Source organism: Protopterus annectens, chromosome 5.part0, assembly GCF_019279795.1.
Source record: "Protopterus annectens isolate FY-2018-M chromosome 5.part0, PAN1.0, whole genome shotgun sequence".
Lineage (NCBI taxonomy): Eukaryota > Metazoa > Chordata > Ceratodontiformes > Protopteridae > Protopterus > Protopterus annectens.
Window position 1 is genome coordinate 955,886,346 of NC_056735.1, and position 21,463 is coordinate 955,907,808.

At 38.7% G+C, this 21,463-nt stretch overlaps 1 protein-coding gene across 1 annotated transcript in view; it reads left to right on the forward strand.

Annotated features, from left to right (window-relative positions):
• ARHGAP20 (Rho GTPase activating protein 20) overlaps window positions 1-21,463 on the forward strand; it is a 781,419-nt gene that overhangs the window by 488,250 nt on the left and 271,706 nt on the right. Inside the window, exon 4 of the mRNA XM_044072727.1 lies at window positions 15,264-15,410. Coding sequence (XP_043928662.1) covers window positions 15,264-15,410 — 147 coding nt within the window. The remainder of the gene's footprint in view (window positions 1-15,263; window positions 15,411-21,463) is intronic.

Below are 21,463 nucleotides of genomic sequence, written 5' to 3' on the forward strand. Positions count from 1 at the left end.
AGGAATACAAATATATCCTTACTTGTACGATTGTCTAATTCAAGAGAGAACAAGGACATTCTTCTATAACATCTGGCATTTGTGAAAAGACTTCTAACATGCTTAGGTTACATGGTCAATGAAAAGAAATCAAAACTAGTACCCTCTCAAGAGATAATATTCCTGGGTGCATGCTTAAATACAACTGCCCAGATGGCTTATCTAACACCAGACAAACAAAGGCAACTGACTACCTATTTCAAAATGTTGACAACAAAGGCCCAGATATCTGCAAGAAAAATTCTGCAGGCTTTGGGCTTCATGGCATCCTGCATCCTACTAATTCCATATGCAAGACTGCATATGAAGAAACTTCAATGGTACCTAAAAAGTGTTTGGACTCAACATTGCCACAGCCTGGAAACTATGATTACTCTCATTCCCTGCCTGCAACAAGAGTTTCGATGGTGGGCAAAGGCTTGTCACCAAAACAAGAGTCAGCCATTCACATTATCCCCAGCCAGGCAGACACTAACAACAGATGCATCAGATTATGCCTGGGGGGCCCACATGGCAGGAAGATGCATTCAGGGCACATGGATCTCAAACCAAATGCATCTACATATCAATCAAAAAGAGATGCTAGCTGTTCAAAATGCCCTGACAGCCTTCAAGGACCTACATCATCCGGGACAACTACTGATAAAGACAGACAACACCAAGGTCATGTGGTATATAAACAAGCAGGGGGGCACACATTCTTACCCCCTTTGCAGACTAGCCATGACTTTGTGGGACACAGCATTGACTTACCAAGTACATCTGCAGGCACAATTCCTGCCAGGAAGGAAAAATACTCTGGCAGATGAACTAAGCAGAAACCTCATGGATTCCAATGAGTGGCAGCTGGATTCACAAGTCTTCAGCATGATAACAAGGAAATGGGGATGCCCGGACATATATCTATTCACCTCCCCTCACAACTACCAACTAAAAAGATTCTGTGCAAGGATTTATCACAGACAAGCATGGAAAGTGGACACCCTATCTTTCAGCTGGAAAAACCTATCAGTATATGCCTTTCCAATACTAAGGAACTTGTCTCAATGCCCAGCTTGGGCCTTACCTCAAATACCTCATCTACTGTCCCAGCAAAACAATCAGATCCTGCACAGCCAACTCAGGACTTTAAACCTGGCAGTATTACGGATAATGTAGTCATACAAAACATACCTCTCAGTACAGCTGTGATGGATGTCATTTTGGAAGCCAGAAGGCCTAGTACTAGAAAATCTTATGCTGGAAAATGGAAGAGATTCTGTGCTTGGAACCAGGCACAAGGAACTGATACAGCTGTGACAAATATTCCTCAGATTTTGCAATATTTAACTGAGATGCTGGACAAAGGCCTATCTTTTTCTTCTATTAAAATTCATACCTATGCCATTTCGGCTCATTACAATACAGAGCCACCAATCTTTCCTCATCCCTTATTAAAGCAGTACATCAGAGAAGCCAAAAATTTAAGGCCTCCAAGGAGATCACCAATGCCTGCATGGGACCTCAACTATGTCTTGGAAAAACTCACCCTGCCTCCTTTTGAGCCAGCCCCTACTGCTGACATAAAGTTTTTATCTTGGAAAACAGCTCTGCTCCTAGCAATAACTTCTGCAAGACGAGTTTCAGAGCTACAGGCACTCATGGCTGTGGAACCTTTCATCATTTTTTTTATCCAAACAGGGTCTCTCTGAGGACAAACCCAACATTTATGCCTAAGGTGATGTCCAGTGTGGCTCTTAACCAAACTATTCATCTGCCAACTGTTTATCCAAATCTACAGAACAAGGGGGAGAGAATTCTGCATTCTTTGGACATACACAGACAGCTTAGATTCTACTTGGACAGAACCAAAGTTTTCAGAAAGACAGAGCAATTACTAGTGGCATATGCTGCGGGATCACAAGGAAAGGCTATCTCAAAGCAGACTATTTCAAAGTGGATAGACCACTACATTCATTTCTGCTACTTTCACCATGGCAGGCCAGTGCGCAAGGGCATTAGGCCACATTCAACCAGAGCTGCAGCCACTTCAGCAGCCTTTTTCAGCGGAGTACCAACCAAGGACATTTTAAAGGCTGCTACTTGGAATTCCGTGCACACCTTTACAAAGCACTATCATCTGCCACTCTAGTCTAAATCCAGGGCAGGCTTTGCCACTGCAGTTCTGCAGGGCCTCATAGTCGCTCCTAACACTGTTTAGCTCCAGCCTCCCAACCATAGCTTTGGGACTCTACCCAAATGTAATGACTGCAAAAGTGAAACAGGAAGAACATAGTACAGTTGTGTACACTTACCATAAATGTAGATATTCGAGTGTATTCACTGTTGCAGTCCAGGTTACCCACCCACCATCCCCCTTTCTTCTGATGGAATCTATCTTTCCTTCTTTGATTCTTACAACCTATGTGATGTATTTGCTTGTAGAGGAAGGTAAAGTTTGTATTGGTGCATGTTTATATTTGGTGCATGTTTATATATATATATATATATATATATATATATATATATATATATATATACACACACACACACACACACACACACACACACACACACACACACACACACACACACACACATATATTTATTTATTTATTTATTTATTTCCAGTTTGATTACAGGGAAGGCTCACTGGGCCCTGGGGAACCGTTTTCAGTGGAGGCCCGGGGAGAAAAGCTCCAAAAATACAAATACAAATGACAAAATATGAAAAAATATAAGTGATACATTGAGGTGACCAGTTTGTACAATAGGCACATTCATTATTACAAAATAGTCAAATACAACTTCACTACGGTTATTCTAAAAAGGTTATACAATTATAAAGCTGTCCTTATAGAGTAATTTGAGAAAATGCATTATATAAGCACATTCTAAAAAGGCTATACATTTATAAAGCTATTTTTATAGAGTAATGTGAGAAAATGCATTATATAAGCACATGGAGAAGAGAGTTAAGAAAATCTATTTACAGTATTTACAAGGGGGTTCAAAGATAAATAATTGTAGGACATTTTGAGAGCAAGGGTACATTCCAAGTGGGATATCAATGTGTTCTTGGATAATTTTTAGGTGGGGTAGACTATATGCACTGCCTCACCTTTTTACATTCCAGGTAGGATATCAGTGTATTCTTGTATAGTTTTAGATAGGGCGAAGACAGGAGCATTTCCATGTAGTGGACAGATGTTTGAAAAGCTGAGTTTTGAAATTTTCAGAGTTTGATATTGTTCTTAAAGAGGAAGGGAGAGAGTTCCAAGTCTTGCCAATAGTGAAGGAGAAGAGAAGTTGGCCAGCTGGACTTTTAGGTTTATTGATAGCAATCAGGTTTTGATGTTCGGATCTGAGAGTTCTATTTGGGATGTAGGGTGGAAGGACGTTAGATAGGGCAGGACAGTTAGATGGCTGAAATATATGTTTGTGCGCTGTGGTGAGCTGCAGATAGTTTAGGTAGTTTGGTAGTTCAAGCCAATTTAGGGATTGAAGGGAAAGGCAATGATGGGTGGAATTTTTACAATTGGAGGCAAATTTAGAGATTTTATTGTAGAAGCTTTCTAGTTTGGAGGTGATAGAGGATGACAAGTTGGTTAGGAGTGGAGCTCCATATAGTAATGAGGGAAAAAGGTAGGTAGTGGCCAAAGTGTGCCTGGTGGAGTGAGAAAGAAAGCGATTATTCCTATATAGCATGCCTAGTTTTTGGTGGGTTTTCTTAATATTTTATTGAATGTGTATGTCGAACTTTAGGAATTCATCGACTATAACACCGAGAAGTTTGGCAGAGGGACAACTTAAATAGTGGAGTTGGAGTTACTATGGACTTTGAAAGTGTCTTTGTCATAGGAGTAAGACTTTCTGGGGGAGAGGAGGCGAATTTTGGATTTGTTAGCGTTAAGGGAGAGGTGGTTTTGGCGCATCCAGTTTTCAGTGGTTAAGAAGGCAGCTTGGGTTTTGAGAAGCAGTTCAGTGATGTTTGTGGCAGAGCAGACTAAGGTTGAATCGTCTGCGTATTGAATAATTTTGGTATTGGGGATAGCAGAGTGAAAGTTTTTAATAAAAATATTAAAAAGCATGGGTCCAAGGATGGATCCCTGTAGTACACATGTTGGTGTAGGTAGGAAGGAGGAGATGGAGTTTTTCCATTTGACTGCCTGAGACGTATCTGATAAGTAGCTAGAGAACCAGGATAGAGAGTTAGATGAGAGATGCAGGTTTGAAAGATGAAGGAGAAGGTGTTTATGGGAAATGGTATCGAAAGCTTTTGAGAGATCAAGCAAAACAGTAAAGACCAGGTGACCTGAATCTCAGGCTTGATTGATAGTTTCTAAGAAGGAAAGTAGAGCAGTAGTAGTGCTATGGCCAGAGCGAAAGCCATGTTGAGTTGGTGTAAGAAGATGGTTTTGGGTTAGAAAAGGCATAAGTTCGAAGTGGATACACTTTTCTAAGATTTTGGAGATTGATGAGAGTAGAGCAATAGGGTGAAAATTTGTGATGCTGGTGTTCTTGCCTCCTTTGTGAAGAGGAAGGATGTAAGCTGAACGCCAAAGTTTAGGGATGTAAGATTCATTAATAGATCTATTAATAATGATGCTTATTGGGAGTGCTATCCCATCTGCGGCACATTTTAGGAAAGAGGAGGGAATGTTGTCAGAGGCATTAGAGCAGGGTTTAAGTTTAGACAGAAGTCTTTTTATAAAGTTAATTGAGACAGGTTTGAGCTCGAACCTGAGGGGAGGGTTATTGGAGGAATTGGAGGGGGAAGATAGGGGAACAGATGGGTTATTGCTAGGGAAGGTCTTGGTTAGGTCAGATATTGTTTGTATGAAGAAAGAGTTAAATTCTGAGCATAGTTCTAGGTCAGATTTACTTGGGTCAGGGCAGGAATTATTTTTGGAGCCGGGATTAAGGAGAGAGTTTATTGAATTCCAGAATTTCTTGGGGTTGTTGTTATTGTTAGACTGGAGGTTGGTGTAATAGGATTTTTTGTCCTTGGTAATTAGTTGTTTTACTTGGTTACATAGTTGCTTATATTGGAGCAAGGTGTTGGGAAGTTTAATGTTTTGGAACAGCTTCCACAGTTTGTCCCTTTGATGCATAATTTGTTTAGTAAGTTTAGATAGACAAGGAGCAGTATTTATTTTTACCCTTTTATTTCTGATAGGGGCAAGAGAGTTAAGCGTATCTAAGAAAACAGAGTTGAAGTGGTTGATAGCAGCATCAAGAGGGAGAGTTTTAAGGTCTTGCCAGGTCATTTGTTTGAATAGGTTTGAGAAGGTTGTAGGGTTAAAGTTACTAAGATTACGAGTTAGGATGCATTGGTGTTGGTGAGGAGAAGAGTTGGTAGCGCGATGAATAAAGGCTGGGAGGTGGTCACTAATACTGTCAGGAATTGTTCTAGAATTGGTGATTTTATTTTGATTGGAGACTAGGATCCAGTCAATAGAGGATCCAGGGGGGGGGGTTACTTTTGTTGGGTCGGGTTATTTGGTGTATTGTTTGAGTGAAGTTGTAAAGGCTGATGGCTTAGGAAGGAGAGAGAGAGAGTTCATTTTGTTCCAGTCAGTATTTACATCACCTAAGATGTATGTTTCATAGTTAACTTTAGTAGATGCCCATTGGAGAATATCTTTGAGGATAGGGATATTGTTCCCAGGGGAGATATATAGGGCAATAATACAGATATTTTTGTGTGTATTTAGTTTCATAGTCCAGCTGTAAGTTCAGTATTTTTGAATTGAGGAACTGGAATTTGGAGGGGAATTACAGTTAATGATTTAGAGTAAATTATGGCAGAGCCACCACCTTTTTTTATAGGTCGGTCGTTTCTAATAATATGGTATCCATGGGGAAGTATCTCTGAATCAGAGATATGGGGTTTAAGCCAAGTCTCAGAAATGGCTAAGATATCTGGTTGGTTATGGGTTAACCAAGCCTGGAAAAGGTGGACTTTGTTATTAAGACTTTGGGAGTTCAAGGTGAAGATTTTCAATGTGTTTGGGAGGGGAGAGGATGGGGTTGGGTAATTATTGTTAGTGAAATGAATGGGGCCAGGGTTGGGGTGGATATCTCCAGCTAAGAATATGTTGTTAAAGAGAAAAGATTTAAGAGATTTAGGTTTACAGATTGAGAGTTTAGTTGGATGTAAGGTTATTTTGTGTGTAAATGTACCAGCAGTAGTGGAGAAGATTTTATAGTGGAACAGGTAGAGTTGATTGGGCGGGATAAGATAAGAGGAGATAGAATGGAAGTGAGAGAAAGAGTTAGGGTGAAGGGAGTTTTCAGTGGATGTTATTTTGTGGAATTGGATAAGCAAAGGAAGAGTATGAGCTGATATAGCATGAAGGAATCAGAAAGAGAAGGAGGAAGCAAGGAACTATGAGTTGCTGGAGAATTGAAGAAACCATGATCATGCAAAGGGGGAGGAGAGATAGGAATGTCAGTTGAAGTAGAGAGTATATTTGAAGATGAAGAATGATATTGGAGAGAGAAGTGGTTTGTCTGAAGTTATATGAAGGACGCAGGAATATAGTAGTAAGGGATATAGGGAATAGGAATATTGAGAGAGAGGTGATAGAAGAGGTGTATGAGACAAGAGAGAGGAGATTGGGTAGGAGGAGTGAAAAGGAGAAGCTGAAGTTAGGTAAATTAGAGTGGGTGGATTAAGAGCAGTTGTAAGGTGGGAAGAAGAGCTATTGGATAATTGGAATAAGTGGGAGGAGAGATGGAGGAATAAATGTAGGCGTGCTGGGGTGGGTGAGATTTGGGGGCAGGGTAGGGGAGCGGAGTGAGCCCACAGGGCGAACAGAGTGGGTTCAGGCAGGTAAGGAGGAGAGAGTCTGAGAGAACAATCAGTGAGCAGCAGGCTACTGCAGTTCACCTTACTGGTAAGTAAGGGTTGGTGTAGGGTGAGATAATCTGAAGTGGTGAAGAAGAGGGGTAGCAAAAGGCAGAAAGTAGAGGACTGCAGCAAGTAGACTACGAGGTATATAGGCAGTTTAGTACAACAGAGCTGTACTTGGGAAATAGTTGCAGGGAGACAAAGAAGGGTGAAAGTATAAAGCAGGACTAGTAGAGGGAGCTAGCCTGGAAGGAAAAAAGAAGTGTGTAGGAGCTATGCTGGGGTGAGGGAGAGACTGAGATCAGAGATAACTCTTATAGAGGGAGAGGAGGGGCACTTTACAGTTATAGGTGGATAAGCAAGGCCAAGAGAACGAGTTATGCAGGGCTAAGGAGGGGTATGGCTGCTGGGTAATCTGGCTAGGTAGCAGACTTTTAATACATATTGGAAAAAATATGTATTTTTGAGAAAGTATCAGCTTTACTACTTAGTGGGGGAAGCACATACTTTATTGCTTCCCAAGGTACAGGGCTCTGGTGTAGGACAGCAAGTAGATTTTACTTCTTATTGGAGAGGCTGGAATAGTTTGCCTGTTGTCCTTATTCGTCACTTAGGGATGGTCCTTTAGTCTTAGAGCAGGGTTAGAAGGTAAGAAAGCTGGGAGGGTTGGAGAGAAAAGAAATAGAGTAGGGAGAAACCAGGTTAATTTGGATACAAGATATAGGCATTTCAGACAATACAAATATGCAGCCCATCATTCATTTCAGAGCAACAGCCTTCTAGTTGACATAGCAATGCAGCAATTCAGTCGGTAGACTAACATTTAACACTTGTAATTTAGGTAACAGGCTAGTTCACATATATTGTTAACATTTGCAGTATAGGAAACAGGCAGAAACACAATAGTTTATGCAGTAGGCTATGGCACGTAAGGACTGTAATAGGCTATTTTCAAGAATGCATATAATTCATTTGAGCAGTTATGCAGACAAAATAGAAATACATGAAAGCAAAAACTCACTTTACCCAAGATGGCTCCTAAGGTATGATATCTAAACAGGGAAAAATAAGCTATACTACCCATGCTAATTCAGAGGACACTGCAGTAAGAAAAAGCGAGTTGAGAAGCGAGGCTAGGTGCAAGCTCAGTCCTCACCCAACGCTATTAGTAGCTAGTACGCAGACCTTGTTAGATCTGCCTTAAATTGTGGAATGCCATCCTATTGATGGTAAGTGTAACTGAGAGGGTTCCAGGTTCTCCAGCTAAGTCACCACTTAAGCGTTGGAGTGTACAGCACTGATTTTATATTAGCCGTACAGCACTGATTTTAAATTAGTGTACGGCACTGATTTTATATTAGCCACAGATGTACGCTTTTCAGTGTGTAATTAGGTTGAGTAAGAGATAGTTAGCGGGCTGTTTAAGATGTGCTGGTTAAAAAAGTGTGTTGGAAGCGCTTTTGCACTGAGATGTGTTTACACCAACAATTTCACCAGACCGAACTAATGTGTCACTGGCAAATTGGAGACGCAGACTCCCTCAGGCTATAGAGAAGTAACAGTTAAGAAAATGGTGCAAGTCAAAAGCAAGTCCACTCATCTGGATGGGAAGAGGATAGCAAGAAATGAAAACAAAATAATCAGGAGGAAAGCATAAAGAAAAAATTAAAAACAAATATTCAGGTGCATACAAGTAATATTCATCTTTTTCCAGAAAAATTAACCCAGACCACCTTAGACTGGTTAAATTAATTTATTACAGGCTAGTATTGACTTAGTGGCTACCCTTTTAGGGGGCACCTGACATCTGGGGCAAGGAAAACTAAAGAAAATGGCATCGGCCGCATCTTTTATACCCCTGACAACCTGATGTCAGGGAAGGGGCAACAGCAGCTGACGCAGGACCTAGGAGTTTGGAATTCAGGCCGACTGAGGGCAACCTGCCAGCAGGATTACCCAAATGTAATGACTACAACAGTGAATACACTCAAACATCTACATTTACGGTAAGTGTACACAACTGTACTTTCCAGAGTATGGGAAGTCTCTGAGACAGGAATCTATCCCTCCAGCATGTTCTGTTTATTGTGGTGAAAAGGTTTAGGTCCCTAGAGCATGTAGCTCGGAGGGATTTGGATTTATTTACATGGAGCATGTCCAACAACTCTGGGTTTGACATAGCTTTGTATGTTAGGCAGAGATCATCTCTGAGTAGGCAATGTGTGACAGAGTAAAGCTGGAGTTTTTTGAGACGGTCTGTGTAGGGCATCTGTTTGAGGCCAGTAATCCTCTTTGTAAGGTATTTCTGTGGCCTTTCCAGTTGTTGTAGATGTCTTGTGAGGTACATACCAAAAGGGGCGTTGTACTCTATAATGGGTCTAATGAGTGATGAGTAGAGGGGAACAATGACCTGTTTTTTCCTGGATGAGAAATCTTTTGTGATGAGGTGTGCCATGTAGAAGGATTTCCTGACTACTGTGGCGATGTGATTATCAAAGGAGAGACTACTGTCCACCTGTGTTAAGCAGATATCTAATGTGTACAGACATATAAGTGGTTGCAGTTGATGGCCATGTATATGTATGTGTATGTTTCTGTGTACGGACTTAGTTCCTGCATTCTGGAGTACTTATGGTGTAAAGGAAGGAATTGACTGAAGTAAACAGGAGTGTCATCAAATGAGCCATGTTCTTTGAGGTGTGATGCTTGGTTTCTTTGTTTTGTTGGCTGACAGTGTGTTTATTATTTGGCTGTTAAGTTTAATGTAACTATTTTAACTATGAATGTTTGTTTGTCTTTTCGGCTTTTCCCGGTTAGGGGTCGACACAGCGGAACTCCGATCCGCTAATGATTGGCAGTTGATTTTTATGGTGCCGAGTTGCCAGACCGATGCCCAACCTTCAGCGAAGGCACGCCCATTCACACATGTCTTTTGGAGGCCACTGGGAATACATTTTTTTAATTTAGCTTATAGCTTTATAGGTTCATAGGTGTTTACTAGGCTAACAACCACCATGGCCTGTTTAAGCCTAGCCATGCATACCAAATCTCTGAAGAGGTCTGCTACCCTTGAGAGTGTAAGCAGGGGCATGGGAGATGAACCATTTACAGGCTGCCTATGCCCATTAGAGACATAGATGCCAAACCAGGGATGAAGTTCTTATTCTCCATCCAATTGTCCAAGTTACCCCTGAACTGGGTTAGGGAGAAACTCTGCTTTATATGGATGGGGAGCCTATTCCAGAGAAGTAGTCTCTGGAATGCATACCTGTCTCTCCAGCAGGTAATATCTATATCAGAGGGCAAGGATTAAGTCTTTAGAATGGGTAATTCTGGTGCTGTTTATTTGTGGATATGCAGAAGGTCCATCAGAGTGGAATCTGATAATGCTCTGTATGCTAGGCATAGCTCTCCCCACAACAGCCTGAAAGGGCCTTGAGGTGGTATGCATAGGATATTTTACTTATGCCCTGTATTCCTTTAGTGAGGAACTTCTATGAGCATTCCAGTTGTTGGATGTACCTGGTTAGGTACATACCAAATGGAGCATTGTACTCAGTGACAGGTCTGATGAATGCTGAATACAGTGGAATAATGACCTTCTTAGAACTAAATGCAATACCTTTGTTTATAAGTTACACAACATAGAATAATTTCCTCACTACTGTAGACACATGATGGTCAAAGGATAGATTACTGTCTACATGTGTCCTCAAGTCCTTCACTACTGGGACAACTCTTAGGGGGTATGTTGTCAATGTGATAGTTACCAGGGGTGCATGACTTCCTGATGGATACTGTTGTGCTTTTCTTGGCATTTAATTTTAGTCCGTGGCTCTGACACTAGTTATTTGACTGTGTCAGCCCTTCTTGGAGAACATCTGTGTTGGTCGGGGATTCTATGAGTGCTCCTAATTTGCAATCATTTGCAAATGTAGTCAGCCAGAGGCCATTGACATTGGCCTTGACTTCAGAAATGTAACTGCCAAAAAGGAGCAGTCCCAGGACCTGTCCCTGAAGGACTCTGCTTGTGACTGGCTTTTTTTGTAGAGGTGGACTCTCCAGTTCTAACTTCTTGAGTCCTGTCTATGAATCAGCTAGCTATCCACTGTGTGACATAAGGGATTATACCTAGGCTGATGAGCTTGACATGGCCTAAATGGGGTATTGTGTCAAATTCCTTGACCAGGTCAAGGTAGGCCATGTGCCCTCATTCATTGCTTTGGTGACCTTCTCAAAGACGTCTACCAGGCTGAGAAGGCATGAAAAAATTGGCTATAATGGGATTGCATTCCACACATAGGAGAATACTGATCACTTTGCCGTATTGTTTAACCTTATGAGCTAAAGGACATCACAAAGTATAATTTAAATGGATTTGAACCATGAATCACACATCCTTTATCTTTAATCTCACTCCACTACCTTGTGCCACAGAGAAATTTGTTTTTTTTTTGGGTCCACAGATGTGAAATGCAGTATGCTGGATTATAACTTGCTGAGTACTTAATGTAGATGAGTAAGGTTAAAACATGTGCTTCCCATAGTGTAGAGTTTGATTTTCCCAGCCCTTTTTTTATCTGCTGTGTGACTCTAACCACCACACTTCATCAGACTATGCTTCTAGGCTGCCCTTAAAATGATCTCTTGCATGCATTTTTCTGTTCCAGACTGTTAGCAAATTATTGCAATTGTTTTTTGAATTTCAGCATCCTTCACATAGCTGCTAATTAGTGCTTCACTATATGCTATTTGACGTGGACTCTAGCATGTCTCTTGTAGTTAAGTTGCTAGATGCATTTTCAATAAATGTTGAGTTTTAAGTGAAGAGGAGTGTATTGTTGGTTCATAGCTTAATACTAGGCTAACTGCCCATGTGGGTCATTTTAAGCTTATCCAATTATTTTATTTGAGAATTAAACTCTGCACCTTGTGTCTGTAGGATAAATACCTTAACTATTGTGCCAACCCCCAACCTCTCTGCACTGACAGTTTTAAACAGTGTTGTATGATAACTGAAGAGAGATAGATGACAAGTATGGCTGTGGGGAGGCCCTGTCTCTTACCCGGCCTAGGGCCCCATTTGACCATGATCTGACTCTGTTCTGTAGGAAAGTAATAGATGTACCAGAAATAAATTCTACATAGAGACTTTGACATGTAGTATGTAAGATAACTGCAAGCTTATATGATAGAGAAAAAGTTTATGATTTTACAAACAATTTCAACATTGTGATTTTCCCAAATGAGTTACATACAATGACTTTGACATAAACTTAATTGTGCAATATAAAAAGGAATTTTTTCAAGGAAATGTGTAACGTAGACTGACTTCATGGAACACTTAAAAGAAGTTATGTGCAACAATTTGGCACAAAGACTGTTTGTATAAAGGTAATACTAGTCAATTGCATAATAAAGGAACTAATTAAACAGTTTATAAGAAAATAATTGGAGCCAAAATGAGTTATATTAATAAAAACGTCAATAAATAGTGACTTTGGTATGCAGAACAGTTACACAAAGTAACTAAAAAGAAAATGTAGACTGACTGAGAGTCTGAATTGAGAAAGGGGCATTGGACATAAAAAAACTATAAATAATTTCTGTCAGAAAAGTGATTTACTTATTTTGACTTTAACATCAAAGTATTTAAGTGAGTTTATATTAATACGCAGAATGATTCTCATCATAAAAGCAATGCAAAGAAACAAAGTGAACAGAATCATTGAGCACTGGCATAACTGTGCGATATGGCTATTTAAAAAGGCAACCTACTGAATTTAACATAGGTCAGACGGATGGAAGCCATTACAAATGATCACAAATGCTGTCAAGCAAATGTACTGGTGAGAAAGTAATCTCATCTCAGAAGATAATGTTAAGGTGACCTGTATATATAATGAAAGAACATAAATGTTAAAAATGTATGTGCTTAAGTATAGGGAATGGCTGTGGATATGGAAAATTGACAAGAATTGATATCCTTTTAATGCACTAAATATGGCACCACAAGATGACAGCAGTAAAAACATAGCAGAAAAAGTTATTTCAACCCATAGCTGAAGAAAAACATTTCTTACAAAAGAAATAGTGATGTTGAAAGGTTTGAAGGTTGACTTGAGATAGAGCCAAAGGCTACTACTAAATTTCACAGTGTTCATTCATTAAACCAAGTTGAAAATAAAGTTATGAAAGCCAATAACTACAGGAATATTGCCCAAAGTGTAATGAAGCATGTTGCCCCTACCCACAATTCTTGTGCTTAAGAAACAAAAGTCAGGACATTTGTAGATATTTCAGGGTCACTTCTTACCTAGTTATAAATATAGTGTAGTATCTATTGCCACAAATCAGAGACATTATTCCTTCCATAAGGGGGAGAATGCTTTACAAAGAATATCTTAAATCAGATGGAAATGAAAGAAACAACTCTTATTTCTAGCATAATAGAGGGACACCTTGCCTCTGTGCCAATGAGCTGGCATCTAAGAAGAAATAGCTAAAATATTGGGGGTCCTGGTTTAATTCTTAGGACCTCAAGTTTAGTAATGTAGTGAATTTGAAATATACAAATGTATTTGTATAAGTATGGTTTACTATCAGAAGTTTAATGTTACCTCAACCAAATCTGAGAATGCTGACTTCACAACTTTGAAAATCCTAACACCGGAAACCCAAAATGCAAAAAAACACTAAATACTGAATCCTTACTGCTCTAGACCCGGGGACAAATGCTAACATAGGTACCCAAGGGGGATCAAGTCCAGGAGTTTGAAATAATGTGCTTTCAATGATGTCATATGACAAGGTCCCAAGAAAGCTGATTTGGGCAGGCCTGCAGTGGTTCAAAGTCCCAGAAATATTAGTTGAATTAGTACAAACTATGTACAAGGACCTCATAACTCAAGTAGAAACAGGGTTTGGTCTCACACAGGGGTTCCCAGTGGGAGTAGGTGTGCATCAAGCTTCATCTCTTAGTCCACTGCTGTTCCTACTAGTGATGGACTACATTAACAAACAGGTCAGAGGGGACAGATCAGCTAATTTGCTGTATGCAGATGATATGTCATTACAGGCAGACTCTGAGCAAGACCTTCAGTAAAGGATGGGGGAATGGAATGCAAACCTGAAGGCACATGAGATGAAAGTGGATACAAATATGACAGCTGTAATGGCACCAAATGGGCAAAATCAAAACAAGCTGAGAAATGAGATGGAAGGAAAATAGTTGAACTGGTTAATAGCTTCAAGTATCTGGGAGAGGTGGTTGAGGAGAAGGGAGGTCTGAAGGAGAAGTTCAAAGCTAGAATTAGAGAGGATGCAGCCAAATAGCACAGTGTCAGGGGTTGTGTATGACAGAAGAATGCCACAGCCAAATAGCACAGTGTCAGGGGTAGTGTATGACAGAAGAATGCCACAGCCAGATAGCACAGTGTCAGGGGTTGTGTATGACAGAAGAATGCCAAAGAAGCTCAAAAGTAGGTATACAAAACAGTGGTGCAGCCAGTACTACTGTATGGTACAGAAATATGGGAAGTAAAGGCAGAATAGTTGCGGATGATAGAGGTTATATAAATGAAGTTTCTGAGAAGGGTGATAGGATGCACACTGAGAGACAAATGAAGAAATGAGGACATCAGAGCAGAAGCCAACGTATCTCCAATTGCAGAGAAATTCAAAGAACAGATTACGTTGGCTCAGGCACATGTGCAGAAAAGCAGAAGACAATCTTCTGAAGAAGATTTGGACAGACAGGAAGAACTCAGGAAGAAATGAGGGAATCCAGCAAAGAGGTGGATGGCTTGTGTGAGAGAAGACCTGCAACATTCAGGCATGAGTGTCAAAGAAGGTAGGAGAGAGGCAATGTACTGAGAAAGATGGCGACAGTTGACATGGAACCCTGACCCCATGTAGAAAATTGGAAAAAGATAATGATGATGAGGGTTCCTGCATTTTCCATATGGCTACTGCATTATGGTGAAAATGCTAATTAGCTAGACTAATTACCATGTGTCACTCCCACTGTATCTGCTAGGTTTTACCATTTTAGTAAAACTACATATTAATGCGTACAGCACTACCACCTAGTACTGAAATGAATTACCATTAAATCTCCAGCCTGCCAACACACCTTACTCTATTTCCTTCAACCTGCTCCATTATCTTTTATTTATAATTTTCCTAGTCACATACTATAGGGTGATGTTCTTCAGTAATAAATTATTCAGTACCCAGGAGCCAGAGAAAACAATATGTGCTAAAGCATATACCAAAACATATTTCATAAGACATTCAGTCCTTAAAGAAAAGATGTATAGAAATGTATACCGTTTCTGGTAACACACTTCTAAAACAAATGCATTTTTGTTTGTTTGTTTGCACATAGGTCTTCACACTTTAAGCTGAAGAACAATTTGCGGATCTGTGAGATGTGGACAGCTTCCTGCCTAGATGAAGTCTGTGAAAGCAACCCAAACCCAGACAGGTCATTTGTCATAGGCTGGCCAATTACCAACTATGTAGCCACATTTCGGTGAGTCCTAGAGTATTGTAACAGAACACAATAAATAAATGGAGAGTCACTCAGAACAGAAAATGGATGTGTTTGTGTGTATCATACATGTTATAAATAAGTAACTTTATCGAAAGAACAATCAAGTGTGTCCTAGAAGTAACCTCTTGCTGTTTCCATTTCAGAATATCATTTTTGCATATGCTGACAATATATGGTGGTATTCAATGTGGTGTATGTAATGTGAGAATGATTGCTGTGGAATTCAGTATGTAATCATTGTACATTTTCACTCATTCTTTAATACTGTGGCCCCTAGTATCAGATGGGTAACATGAGATAAAGTTACCCTTCAGGCAAAAGGAGACAGCCTTATTTTGGCATGTTTAATATAATCACAAGACGTAAAAGGAAGGGGAAGGTTTATAATGGTGTCAAATAATATTTTCTAATTCATCTCACTGGGTATTGTCACTTGAGAAGTCTCAAACTTGTTAGACACAAAGATGAAACACAAGTTATGTACAACTACTGTGATCATAAATTACAGATGTTGAACTATTTTTCAATGCCATGCAGCACACACAGTGTTTTTTTATGACACACTTTAATATTATTAATTCATCATTCTGCACTTTTACCAAAGACAAGCCTACAATGACCTTTATTCCCAAGGCATGTCAAAGTATAATCTGAAGTGCTTTGTGGAAAGATACAAGGTTTACTCCTCTAGTCCTGCAGGCCAAAAAAAATGATTACATTTGAAGGTCTGGTGACTGAAAATGAAAATCTAACAGCTAAAGAAGAATAAACTGATATTGCTACTTCTGCAATAGGAACAAGGTTAGGAATTAAATTATGGAAGTCAGGACCGTTGAAAATAAATCATTTCTATTTAAGAAAAGGAATGTCATTAAAAACCCACGTTAATCTAAACAGTATAATGGGCAGGATTAAGAGAAAGGATACAGCATTTAAATGAATATATAGTTGCTGTGATATTTTTAAGATCACAGTTTGTCAGGTGGTAGAAGAGAAAACAGAGAGGACGAAGGACACTCCGGGATTGCCATTATGTTGAGAAATGTAATTAAAGGTTACAGTTTTCAGCTCTATAAATAGAAAGGACAGGGGTTTCATAGACATAGAAAGAAATCAGAGACATTTTAATAAATGCACATGTACTTCAAGAAAATTTTAAAATTCAGTATAATCCTGACTTTCCTGCTTAGCGAGACAGAATAGTTTAACTATTATATACAGTCGACTCCCTCTTATCCGGTCTCGCTGGGACCAGACATTAGGCTGGATAAACAAATGGCTGGTTAATCAGAAAAATCATACAAAATAGAATTTAAAGGTTATAAATCAGTTAGAATAACAGAATTTTTGTTAGTATGCATTTTTCTAATGAATATGAAGTCTAAAGTCATTATTTAGCCTAGAGGAGGCAGTAGTGTTATTCTTCTCTGTTGCCTTTTGCTAGAGCTACTGCAGAAATTTGATGGCTGGTTAAACAGGAGACCAGCTAAAGAGAAGCTGGGTAAGAAGGAGTCTGCTGTAGAAAGAAATGCATAACAACTTCAACAAACATCTAAGGTTTACTTAGAGGGGGCCCCTGGGAGACCAGGACAGAATATAGAGAGCTATGGTGGCAGGTGGCATTAAATGCGGATAAATGGCCTGGGTTAAATGACAATATTACTATACTTCCCTTATTAAAATTAAGAGCAGCCAAATTATAAGAAAATACATATTTGGTTTTGCCACTAGAGGTCCCCATTACAACTCCCCACAGATTTAGACTACATTTTAAAACCTTTTAAAATATCTTAAAATATATTTATGAATTCATAATGCACTCATAATAGTATTTTATTATTAATGAATGTTCCCCTACATTTTAATAATGTTTTTTATATAATATGTGTTATACTGTGCTATATATTTATTGGAATATTTATTGGAATATTTATGTATATATATTTATTTATTAATATATTTATAGAAATATGTTATATTTTAAACATTTATACATATTTTCATCTCTTCTATTTATTATAACTTTATGTGCAATATATATTCAACGAAAAAGTATGATTGTGGGTATGAAATATTAACATTTTGAATTTCTGCTTTAAATGTTGATTAGATATAATCAGGAAACTAATTATCCTTTTAAGTAAGACTATAAATTGACATAATAATGGATGCATTGGGGTATCTGATGAAGTCTATGTGTGACGAAAACGCAGTGTGTGATTTTACTAAAGCGTTCATGGTTTTTGGAGTGTTTGGCGTTTAATAAAAGACTGTACTATATTTTGGTGTCGTGGACTGGTCTCTGGAGTGGCGAGTGCTTCCATCCGTCTATCTGCTGACTTTTGAGGAGAGTTCTTAGTAATTTTGGCAGTTCCTTTTGATCTGGTGAGTGAAAAGGTTAACAAGAAAAGATTTTTCTATGTGCACAAAAGCCTTACAGCATTGGGAAAAAAAACAGTTGCTGTCCTTGTCAGAGTCTCATATTGTAGTATGACTGAAATCCAGTTGGGTGAGAAGAGAAGAAAAATAATTGAGCCAATATTGTTGAAGGCAAGGGAGAATGAAACACAAAAATGGAGTCTTTAAAGAATGCACAAGGAGGCATAGGAAATAACATCATGTGAGAATGGCACATGAAAAAAAGGTTGACTGGTGGAAAGTTTGGAAGATGAGACTAAAGAATATGGGCAATATACATATTTATTTATTTGCATTTGTTGACCGGGAAAATCTAACTAGGTTATTCACCCAGTTTCAAAAGAAGCCCATAGAGAAAAGCTCTACAAATTCCAGGTGGATTGATAGAAATTAATCAGTAAAACAGACAAATTATAGACGTATTTAGACAGAACTATAAAATCCAAACATGCATTTAAAGAAATAATAGCAGTTGATTAACTTAATGAAAATAAAGGTTATACAGTTTCAGAAAGGACATTTATGAATCTATCATGTTACAATTTGTAAATGGGAAATACCGTATACCTTTCAGTTCTCTAAAATATATTCAATTACTTCCTTCGGTTGCCTCACAGCAAGAGGTTCTCCCGTTCGATTCTCGGCTGGAGCACCTTCTGTGTGGGGTCTGCATGCCCTCCCTGCGGTCGAGTGGCATTCGAAAGGCATGCATAGAATGGGCGTGCCTTCGTTGAAGGTTGGGCGTCAAGCTGGCACCTCAGCACCCATAAAAAAAAAAAAATCTACTGCCAATCATTAGCAGACCGGAGCTCTGCTGTGGCAACCCCTAACCGGGAAAAGCCAAAAGAAGAACAAGAACTTCCTTCACATTACTAATGCCTCTTGTAGACATATCAAGCATTTGAATTCTGACAAGATGCAAGTATTTACTGTATTTGCAAGTGTTTTATTTTAATTAATTAATTAGTGTTATGGTACCAGTGTACATATCAACTGCTCCTTAGTTTTAAAACTGGCTATATTTATTGGCTAAAAAATTAGGATGGGTAGAAGGTGAACACTTGGTTAAACTGATGAGAAGATTTGTTGTCACACTAAGATCTCTCTATGGAATAAACATAATAGGCACATATTGTTATCAAGGAAATAGGATCTGTGGGCTGATATGCTATGATATACAATTTTTTTAGGACTGTGTGCTGCATATTAAAATCATACATAATTTACTGACAAAGGTACCCAATGGACTAAGATATTGTATTACTGTATGCAGTCGTGCCCATTTGTTAGAGTACTCTATTTTCAGAGATTCAAATAGCCTTCTTCCCAGTCATACAGTTTCACAAACACAGCACTATCTGCATATAGGCCAGTCCCAACGGGGTAACCCATGGGACTCCAAACACATACAGTCACATACAGTCAGCTGGTGTTGCAATTGTCAGTGTAGCAATAAGTCCTTCTGTATAGTCAGAGCTGAGCAGCATAGCAAAATTACAGTTAAAAAAAAAATTTTTTACAGTAGGAAATAAACTGCAGCAAAGTAATTCCCTGTAGTGCAGGCAGCCCTGCTACCACGACCATGCTTCCTTGCCCCCCACACAGTGACTCGGCCCAGCTCCTAGCTATTATTATATGGGCAAGCTATTACAACCCAATATCCTTTATTTATATTATATGTTAATGACACTAGTTCTGTCATTGTGCATCTTTATGAATTGCAGTTAAGCATGACAAAAGAGCACTGCACTGCAGGGAACACACAGAGTAGCCCAACTAATGTTGTCCATGCAGTGTACTACTCTACAACATTGTGAATCTGATGCATATCTTTTTAACAATCTGTTTCCTGCTGTGCTGTGTTACACGTTAATATATAAAGTCCAACACAGAGACTGGAATGTCAGTAGTATCAGAGCATACAGTGCAACACATGTAATTTACAAAGACATTGTTTTCTATGCTTACATTCATTACTCTATATACACATATATATATATATATATATATATATATATATATATATATTTATATACATAAATCACAATACAAAACACTGACATACTGAACATAGTGTGCAGAATGTCTGTGCACATTTAGGCGCTATATTTATCAATTTTAGACCTATGCTTTGAATATAGGAGACAAAAAGTTAAGAAAAATGTGAAAATACAAAGAAGACACAGGGCATTATTTAGGACTTCGTAAAATAATAATATTTGCATAGAAGAGATGTATGGAACTTGAAATGCAGAATACAATTCTATAATGGCTAAAGGTCAGAAAACTGATATATATTGGCAATGGATCTATTTTATTAACTTGAACACCATCTGCTTGATTTTCACCAGTTTTGTTCAAGTTAGCATAGCTTTCAACTGTCCCTGATGTTGCAGAACATCCCTTATTTTGCCTTATATTTTAGATCTGATCTATCTTTCCACATTTTTGGAATTTGGTAAATCACTTAGTATGCAGTCATTCAATAATGTCATATGTTAAAATTCCATACTTCTTACTGATCAGAAAATGCATTTTGATGCAAAAACCTATTTTATTAACTTTTTAATTGAATTAGAATAATATTTTTAAAAAAAAATAGCCGATTCCATAAGTTTGTAGGTAAATATGAGACTAGCACTTCTGGGACATTTTATACCTAGCCAGTTTCCCTTTCAGTGCTTGAATTAACATATCACATTTGGTGTTAGATTGACCTTACCCATCCAGTGGTCAATAATTATATATTATCTGTAGTGAGAATAACTGGAATCATGCCATAGATAATTTGAGGGCATCCATGCATGGGATAAAGCATTTAGAAGCTGTCCTTGTCCATCAGTAGTACATGAAGCAGTCCTCGGGTACATTTTCTATTACCTATCCACAGTTACAAGATGCGCTTGAATATTGACAGGAATGAGCTTTGTTTTATGTGGATGGGGAGTCTGATCTAGCGCAGTGGTATTTTCATTGAGATATACCTGTCCCTCCAATCTGTTCTGTTGATGCTGCAGAAGATGGTTAGATCCCTGGACAGAGTGTTTCTGATGCCATTTGTGAAATAAATCCATCAGTACTGGGTCATAGAATGACTGATATGCCATTCACAGATCACCTATTAGCAATCTTTCAGATACTGAGTAATGTGAAATGGATTTGAGGCAGTCAGTGTAGGATATAATAAGTTTTTGGAACCATTGTCTTCGATTATTTAATGGATTTGTCCCTGCTTCTTGCAAAAAGAAATCAAGAGCTGTAGGAGTCGTGATATACTCATGGTCATCAGCAAGTTGTAAAACGTGTTTTTATAGAGTACAAGTCCTCTATTCCCCAGGATTTGGGAGCTCAGCCTCCACACCCCTACACTATAAATATACCACTTCTGAGGTCACGCATATTTGGAGAAAGTACATTTACAGACACATTCTGTGTATTTGAGTCACTTACACTAACTACATAGATGAGCATTCAGTTGCAAACAGCTGAGCAGCAGGTAAAAGATAATTACTGGCAGCAATACAACACAGATGGAATTGTGGAAAAAGTATGTCCTTTTAGGGTGATAAAAAAAAAGATAGGTAATATGTAACAGTGTATAACAGTCTGCATAT